General features: G+C 39.5%; 1 protein-coding gene across 3 annotated transcripts in view; it reads left to right on the forward strand.

Moving 5' to 3' along the window:
* lrrc42 (leucine rich repeat containing 42) overlaps positions 1–9,531 on the forward strand; it is a 21,933-nt gene extending 12,402 nt beyond the window's left edge. For all 3 annotated transcript variants that reach the window (XM_055642230.1, XM_055642232.1, XM_055642231.1), the window contains exons 5-8: positions 2,208–2,296; positions 3,446–3,559; positions 5,179–5,254; positions 8,664–9,531. In XM_055642230.1, the coding sequence (XP_055498205.1) occupies positions 2,208–2,296; positions 3,446–3,559; positions 5,179–5,254; positions 8,664–8,917 (533 nt within the window). In that variant the 3' untranslated portion in view covers positions 8,918–9,531. The remainder of the gene's footprint in view (positions 1–2,207; positions 2,297–3,445; positions 3,560–5,178; positions 5,255–8,663) is intronic.

Raw genomic sequence — 9,531 nt, forward strand, 5'->3', positions numbered from 1 at the left:
GCATTAAATCCAGACTACCAAGCAACCATGATCCACTGCAGTTCGCCTACTGCCACAAGAGGTCCATGGCTGTTTAACAGACTACAGCTCTGCTTTCAATACCATGGAACTTGGAGTCAGCACTCACCTCGACAAGTGGATCCTCAACTTCCTGACCAACAGACCATAATCCGTGACAATAGGTGACAAATCATCCTCGAGGATAATCCTCAACACTGGTGCCCGCAATATTGCATTTTCAACCCCCCTTCTTTAATCCTTATACATGAGTATGCAGCCAAAAACTAACCCATCTCAATTTACAAATTCACAGACAACACTGCCATAGTGGGCAGGTTATAAAATAATAATGAGACAGAGTACAGGAAGGAGATTGAGGACCTCGTAACCCGATGCTAACACAATAACCGTTGCATCACAGCCTGGTTTGGGAACTGCTCCATCCAAGACCACAAGAAATTGCAGAGAGTTGTGGATGTAGTCCAAACCATCACGCAATCCAATCTCCCTTCCATTGACTCCATCTACACTTTATGTTGCCTCGGCAAGGCCACCAGCACAATCAAGGATGAGTTTCACCCCAATCACTACTTCTTATTCCCCTCTCCCATCTGCAAGAGGTACAGAAATGTGAAAACACTTACCTCAAGATTTAGGAACAGTTTCTTCCCAGCTGTTATCAGGAGACTGAACCAACCTATCACCAACTAGAGAGCGGTCCTGATTTACCATCAGCCCTCAGGCTATCTTTAATCAGACTTTACTGGACTTTTAACTTGGACTAATTGTCATTCCCTTTATCCTGTATCTGTGCACTGTGGACAACTTGATTGTAATTGTGTATTGTCTTTTCGCTGACTGAATAGCAAGCAACAAAAGCTTTTCACTCTACCTTGGTACATGTGACAATAATAAAATAAAATAAAATAAACAAAATGAGCCACAGCTACATCCTGTGGCAGCTTGTTCCGTATACCCACGGTGTGGAAAAGATTACATCTCAGGTCCCCATTAAATGTTTCCCCTCTTCCCTTGAAGAACACTAAACAACTAAAAATAACCAACAAGCATCAGTACTCCACATGCCAACAATATTGGGTGGTTTCCATGTCAACAAACATCAGAGGGCATGCTCTTATGCCTTTCCTATCATAGCTGAGGAGTTCAACAAGGCTATTTTAAAGAAATTACTTCCAATTTACCACCAGCATGTGTCCTGCAGCACCAGAGGATCAAACATCCTCGCCCATTGCTGTTCCACCAATAAAGTTGACTAACACTTCATCCCTTGCCCTCACTTGGGAAATCTGACAACCTGGCTGTGGTCCTTCATCCTGCGTAAAGACAGCAACAGAAAAGTGAAGCTCCAGTGGTGAGGACTGCCTGGAGCAGGTTAAAGGAGGCAGTGGAACGACTCCAGCATTGCTTGGAGTCGGTAGATCAAGCGATGTTATGGACTCGGCAATGGGCCTGAACGAATACAGCAAGGTTGTTGCCGACTTCATAAGATCCATGATCTCCAAGTTCATGAACAGCTTCTTCCCAACAACCTTCAGTCTATTGAACACAACAATCACCAACTAAACTGTATTGGTTGGACTATGGACTTTGGGCTTTTTTGTTTCGCACTTTATTCGTTTTTTAAATTTATTGAACATTTTGTTTTTTTTAGTATGTTATTTATTGAGCACTGTTCACAAACCTGTTGTTCAATTGCAAGTAATAATTTATTCCATTTCGGAACATATGACAATTAAACAGTCTTGACTCTTAAAGGGAATATGCAATAAAGCAAAATTCACCACCTGGAATACTTTTCAGTTAACTTAAAAAAAATTCACAATCTCCTAGACCAAACAAGTGATATCATTTTGGAAGTGAAGGGTGAAGATTGACATGTCTTTATTTAACCAATTATTTTCTTATTTTGAAACTATTTCCACTTGTGCGGAAGAGCAATATTAAATAATTTTAAAATAACGTGCTCACTAAGAAATTGAATGTTAATTGAGATGGAACTTCATAATTCAAAGATGGTACAAATGTGGAAAGGGAATAGTTGAGATGATTACTATTTAAGAATAAGATACGGTATTTAATTACAAAGCATTTAGTTTGCAGTTATGGCAGGAAGATGTTTTAATCTGCAGTAATAACCTTAATCAGAAATAAGTTGTTACCGACATTGTTGTTTATTTTCTAAACAGGTAACCCTAGAATTAGCAGTCATGGTATGCTATACGTGTGTTGCTTTTCAAAGCTGAGGGCACTGAATATCTCAGGAACTGGTGTTACGGTGAGGATTAATGATAAGTTTCCCATTCATCTTATTGCTGGCACAGTGGTTTTCAAACCAAACTGACCCTATTTATACTCTATTGTTACAGAATTTCATGGAAATTAGTCAGATTTCATAAAGCACTTTGTTTATTCGCCATCATAGAATGCATGGTGGATTGGCAACAAAGAACATAGTTACATTTTAATTAAATAAAGTAGTGATAAATAATGGGCCAAAACCTACTCACCTCTAGCTGATAGTTCCACACAAACTCTCCTATCTTGTTGGCCAGCTCATCTCTATGCTCTATGTCAGATTTATGAGAAGTGCATTGGCACATTTTACCACATGCAACTATAAATACAAATTTTTGCTTCTCAGGTAATCTCTTGTTTTCAGCAAGATACAAAATGTGTGAGCTATTTATCTATTTCTGATCTGATATCTTCTTGATATTATTCTTCTTCACAAATTTATCCTACAGTTCTTAACATTTTTGTTTATTATTTTTCTCATTCAATATACCCAATGTGTGGAAAAACATGCCCCTCATGTTCTTATTAAACCATTTCCATCACACTTTAAACCTATGGCCCTTTAATTCTTGATTCCACTACCCTGGGGAAAAGACTGCATTTACTATCTATTCCCATCATGTTTTTCTACACCACCATATGATCACCCCTCAGTCTCTTGTGCTCTGAGGCGTAAAGTCCAATACTTCCCAACCCTTCCCTTGAACTCAAGACTCAAGTCCTGGCAACAGACTCATAAATTTTCTCTGTTCTCTATATAGGAAGTTGACCAAAACAGAACCGAATACTCTAAGTGAGGCCTCACCAACATCTTTGCAATGGTAACATAACATCCCAACTTCTATACTCAATTTCCTGACTGATGAAGACCAGCGTGTCAAAAGCCTTCTTCACCACCCTATCTACTTGCCACAGCACTTTCAGGGACCTCTGTACATCTGGATCCCTCTGCTCTACAACATTCCCCATGGCCCCACTGATCTCAATCCCCCCCATGTCCTTCTTGGTGAATATGGATGCAAAGTACCTTACCTATATCCTAAGACCAAGCATAAATTCTCTTACCTTCTCATTATACTCTAGTTTTTGGTATTAGTTTTTCATTATTTTAACTCTCCTTTTATAACAGCCCAGTTGTTCATCAATTCAACTGATTCAGAGCAAGTTGTCGTTGTTTCCTGCTGGAGAACCTCTGGAGGAGTTTCAGCATTCCTGCTGCAAGACAGAGGGCTGGGCAGAACAGGTACTGAGTGTGGGAGAACGTTTAGTTCTCTAGATGTGAGAAATATGAGCTGATTCAAAACATCATTTTTGAAGACTTCAATGTTTTGTGGTTCATTTCTGAAACTATTTCACTTCTGTTCTGATTAGTAGGTTGAAGAACTAATTTTACACATTTTTTAATATACCAGAATCTTTAAGTAATAATTTTAAGTACTCATTGCAAATCCAGAGTAATGTAACGCAAACCTGGAGTCCAAATTTATACATAAAAATTCTTTAATGTCCACATTTTGATTAAACTTTTCCGGCAATCTTTTCTACTTGTACAATCTTTTCTACTTTTTCTTTGAATTTTGAAGTTTTTGGTCTTTATCTTTTAAGCTTTCATTTGAAATATTTTACTTTGTTTTACATTGCCAGCCCACCCAGTCTCCTGTTACTGTTTGTTACAGGGCTCCCATGAAAAACAAGGCTTTCCGAGCTTTGGCTTATTGCACAAAACCACTGTCAGCTCATATTTAATACACTTAGCAAAGCTGTAAAATGCTGTGGTTTCTCTTCTTACAATGTTTAGGATATATTGTTTGAACAGGGTAGAAGGAATGTATCCAGAGCTTAAATTATTACAGCACCTGAGCCAGGAGCTCTTACTAGAAAGTTCCTTATGTTCCATTGATATTGACAATTTCTCAAGAGCTGCCTCAATACCACAGAAGAGCCTTTCATTTAAATTCTCCCTTTAATATTTGAATTAACCTTAATTGGGTAATTTCCCCTTAGGGGGCACCAAATGTAAGGTGACATATTTGCAATATTGAACTTCTCAGAATGGGATGAGAAGCAATAGAATTTGTTATAAAGTCTGGGATTTTGCATTAAAATTTGCCCTTTTAAAAAATTCAGCAATTTGTTTGTGTGTGTGTGTAGTATTGCTTCATTTAGATTTCACTTTAGAGGTAGATCTCTAAACTCGAAAGTAAAATCTAAATGAAGCAACACTACAATATCTGCAGCTTGTCTGTGCTGACTACCGATCACCCCGTGCACTAACACTATCCTACATACTAGGGCCAATTTTACATACTTTTCCATAGCTAATTAACCAACAAACCTGCACATTGTGTGGTTTGTGTGAGGAAATCTGGAGAAAACCTACACGGTCACAGGGAGAACGTGTAAACTCCATACAGACAACACCTGTAGTCAGGATCGAACCCGTGTCTCTGGCCCTGTGAGGCAGCAACTTTACCGCTGTGCCACCCTAGAATTTCTGAATAAAATCTCTTCTTCCACAAAGAATACGCTGGTGGTGTTACTAGATGAGCAACTTGAGATTCCTGAGACCGTATACAACCATTGTGAAGGAAAGATCAGCAAGCTTGGCAATTTGTGAGCTCTCGTTGGAAAGACAAGATGGGAGTTGGTCGGGATTGTTGCAAGAACTCGGCCAGTTCATTGATTGCTATTTGGAAGGGGTATAGATCACCAACTGCATAGTCTGATTTGCATTTAATTCAATTGCACAATACCTCACGAATTTTACATGCCCTCCAAAGTGACTCGGCAAACATTTTGATTGTTAAGTAATAATTTCATGTACTTTTTCAGTTTAATTCTTGATTTTTTTTTGCACTTAAGGTGGTTTATCAGTGGGAACGTTTGTGTGAAAGACAGCACGAGAAAGTTGGCTGCAGAACTGTCGCACAGCAATTCTGTAAGTTGCTTGGAAGAACCTAGCTATGAGAAACATTGTGGAATCATTTCAGATCTGCATATCTACTTGGACTATTCATGTCAATTAGCGCATAAACCTCTGTTGAAAAAGTGCAACATTATTTTTCCCATTGCTTATCATTGTATCCTCTGAATGAACAGGAGGACTTACAACTTCACATAAGATTCCCAATCGTTTATATGGTGAATATATCCACAGTTCAGTATTTTAAGAACATAGGAAGTAAAAGTAGGGAATTGTGACCCATGCATCCCAAATCCTTTAATATCTTTAGGCTATCAAAAATGTATAAATGTCGGATTTGAATGACAATTGACTGGGCATCAATTGAAGTTTGTAGTCGAGAATTCCTAACGTCTGCTACATTTTCATGAAGAAGGCTTTCTTATTTTCACAACTGGAAGATATTTTTAGACAACAACTTCTGTCCTGGATTTCCCAACTAAAATAAGTAGTATCCGCCAGTCTACTACTTCTTCTTGCGTATGGCGTGCACAGCCTAAAGTTGTAGGACAACTTGTTCTATTTGATCTTACTTGATTGTGCACGCCAGGTTGATTGCTTTCGTCGAAACAGGTGGACCACGTGAAGGTTGCAATCTTCCACCCCCATCAGTCTACCATATCATGAAAACCACAATCAGATCTTCAATTCACTAAGATTCTCTCTTCTACTCCTTTCTTCTTACACAACTTATTTTACAATCCTCATTGAATTGTTTCTGCAGCCAATCAGCCCAGTTGCCTAAATAGTGGAAACAAGAACTGTGGATGCTAGTTTATCAAGGAAAGATAGAAAATGCTGGAGTAACTCAGCTGTATGGAGTACACTAACTTTTTGGGTTTTCTCCAACATCCGAAAGATGTGTGGGCTTGTAGGTTAATTGGATTCTGTAAATTGTCCCCTAGTTTGTAGTGAATGGGATAACATGAATGCGTGATCGATGGTCGGTGTGGACGCGATGGACCGAAGGACTTGTTTTCATGCTGTATTTCTAAATTAAACTAAACAAGATTTGAAACAGAAGAATTAGAGAGTTGTGAAGTTAGAGGATTGACAAAGTGTGAATTGTACAGGTCAGGGAAGGAATGTGGGACGAGGAGAGAGATAAGTGCATGCTAGGTGCATGGAAAACTAGGCCTCCGGGGAGGGGTGACAGAAAAGAAAAGCGGTGGGGGGAGGGGCGTAAGTTTGTGGGAGTGAAATAGGAGGCACGAGTGTTTTGTAGGAGATTACCTAAAGTTGAAGAATTTCATATTCATTCTATTGGGTTGTAAGCTACCCAAGTGGATTAGAATTGGAGGAACAGCATCTCTTATTTCGCTTAGGTAGTTTATACCCCAGTGGTATGAACATTGACCTTTAATTTCAGGTAGACCTTGCTTTATTCCTCTTTCCCCTCCCTATTCCCTTCCACAGCCCACTGTCTCCACCTCTTCCTTTATTTTTCCCTCCTCTCCCCCGACATCAGTCTGAAGAAGGGTCTCGACCCGAAACGTCACCTATTCCTTTCCTCCATAGATGGTGCCTCACCCGCTGAGTTCCTCCAGCATTTTTGTCCACCTTCAAGTGGAATATAAGGTGCTTTCTTTAGCTTGAAAACAGTGTTAACTCAATGGTAAAACTCAATTTTACCAAAGTTAATTAACCTACAAGCCTGTCGCTGTCCAGTTTGTGTATGGCCTCGTACTGGCAATAGAGGAAGTCAAAGACAGAAAGGTCAGTTTGGGAATGGGAAGAACGTTAAAATGGTTAGCAACCGGGAGTTGCCGCACGACTAGGCCGACTTAGCACAAGTGTTCAATAAAAATGGTTGTCGAGCCTATGGTTGGTCTCACTAATGCACAGGAGGCCACATTGGATGCAGTGGAAGAGGAGGTAGGATGTGCACATGAATCTCTGTCTCACCTGGAAGGACTGTCGCGGTCCCAGGAAGGAGCCGAGGGAGGAACTGTAGGGGCAGGTGTTGAATGTCTCGCGGTTGCAAGGAAAAATATCTGGGGAGGAGGGTTTAGGCGGGAAGGTGGTGACATGGGTGAGGAATCTATCTATGACAGAAGGGGGTAAATCTCTGCAATCTGTGTGAAGGGTCCCGACTTGAAACATCACCAATCCATGTTCTCCAGTGATGTTGCCTGACCCGAGTTATTCCAGCATTTTTGTCATACCTAGTTACTAAATAGTTCTGCTCTGGTTGCATGGTGTCATATTGGCTGACCTGTCATTTTGTACCATTTTTGTTCTGGAAGATGTTGCTTATGACTTGCATATCTGAACCATTGACATTATTGCAAATATCAAAAGATCCTAAATTCCCCTAGAGGTAACACAATTTATTGTGTAGGAAGGAACTGCAGATGTTGGTTTACAACGAAGACAGACACAAAATGCTGGAGTAACTCAGTGGGACAGGCAGCATCTCTGGAGAGTGACGTTTCGGGGCGCGTCCTTTCTTTCAGAAACGTCACCCATTCTTTCTCTCCAGAGATGCTGCCAGTCCCGCTGAGTTACTCCGGTATTTTGTGTCCATCTTCAGCACAATTTATTATGTCTTTCAACCTAAAATGCTAACTTTTTTCTTTGTCCTGTATTCTACTTTGCCTCATCCTACTATTAGTCAGTAATTACAAATTGTGACTTTCTTGAGATCAAGGGTGTAATGTTAGCGACATGTCAAAGATTTGAAAAGCTATAGGACTACATTTCCTGAATTCATGCTGTTTGGCATATTTTCATTTTCCATGTAATTTATAAGAATTTTCTTCCAATTGTTACAGGTCCCTAGTTTCTTTTTTCCTGTTTATATATTAGCACAAATTGGCACATCGCTTGGTAGTTACTACCAACTCTTTGTTCAATTACCAATAGATAATGCTGTGCTGTAGGAGCCATTGCAATAAATGTTGCCACATTCCATGTTGGTCTATCAGGTTTAATTAAATATGCAGGTTTTTTTCTGCTTCTAAGTGATAGGTCCTTGGGAAGTAATTCTGCAGTTACTTCCTGCCATCTAGAAACTCTCCATAAAACCAATTTGAACATGCAAGCCTAGCACTGAATGTCAACAGGTTGATTGTGGATGGTAACTGAAGAATGGCTGTCAGATTCCAAGCTCAGTTGATTTTATTCACTGCCTTAGCTCTGATTGACTAATTCTTGTCCCGCTTCTATTGGAGTGCAATACTGTCCGAGATGCAAGAAACTACGGATGCTGGAACTTTGAGCAAAAACCAAGTACTGGAGGAATTCAGTGTAATATCCATGGAAGGAATATGTTTCGGGTCAGGACCCTTCTTCAGACTGAGATGTGACTATCCGTTTTGTAAAATAACTTGCAATTCTATTTATGCTTCATGATATTTGCAATCAAATGTTCCTTTTTTTTTAGATGGAGTGAATAAATTCATCAATTTAGACGCTGATGGATTTTCAAACACTGAGCAAATAAAGGACACAGTCAGATTGCAGTTTCACAGAAAACCCAATCAGGATCTCCCTGTACAGTCGCCCATGAATTCTACAATTGGATCCAGCAAAAGAGGTACTGACCGAGCTAAGGAAATTGGTTGTTCCTCCCCTCCTGCGAAATGCAAGCGAGCCGAGTTGTCCTTGGATGATTGGGATGTGCTAAATTGTTACTGAGAAGGAAGTGCATTTCCCCAAAAGAGCGGTTTCAGAGAAAGTGTTTGTAAAGGATTTTGGTTCATTAGCAAAGCGCAAGTAACTATCACAACTACTTTAACGATTTCAGCATTCACTTGATTGTCATAGCAGTTTACCATGTCTCCAATCATGTTAATCGATTTTGTTTTGGAATTAAACTGATAACTGAAAGCATTTTTTTTTTTTTTAATGTACACGTTGAATCTTTTCAAATCCCTGAACAATATTTATTTTATTCTAAGAGTGCCTCTACTTGCTCTTTAATTTTGTGTGAAATTTACTCAACGTGTAAAGTATGAGCAACCTATATGCTTTAAATTTCATTTTTCCCCGAGGCCTGATCTGTGTTGCACTCATCCATTATGGTTTAGTTAACATCAGAATGTGTTGAGGGAAGAAGGAACAGGTACCTGAAAGAAGGAAGACTGCTTCTGTGTCGCGATGCGTCATGAAATGAATCTTCGATGCTCTGTAGAAGTTTTTTTTATTCAGGAAATCATTGTTCAGAAACCTTTGAGCCCATTTTCATTCTATCTTGTCACGGATCAACATGTATTGAGGGCAAGTCTAATAAAACTATTTGAATAAAGGCA

This window comes from Leucoraja erinacea, chromosome 10 (genome assembly GCF_028641065.1).
Source record: "Leucoraja erinacea ecotype New England chromosome 10, Leri_hhj_1, whole genome shotgun sequence".
In the NCBI taxonomy this organism is placed as follows: Eukaryota; Metazoa; Chordata; class Chondrichthyes; order Rajiformes; family Rajidae; genus Leucoraja; species Leucoraja erinaceus.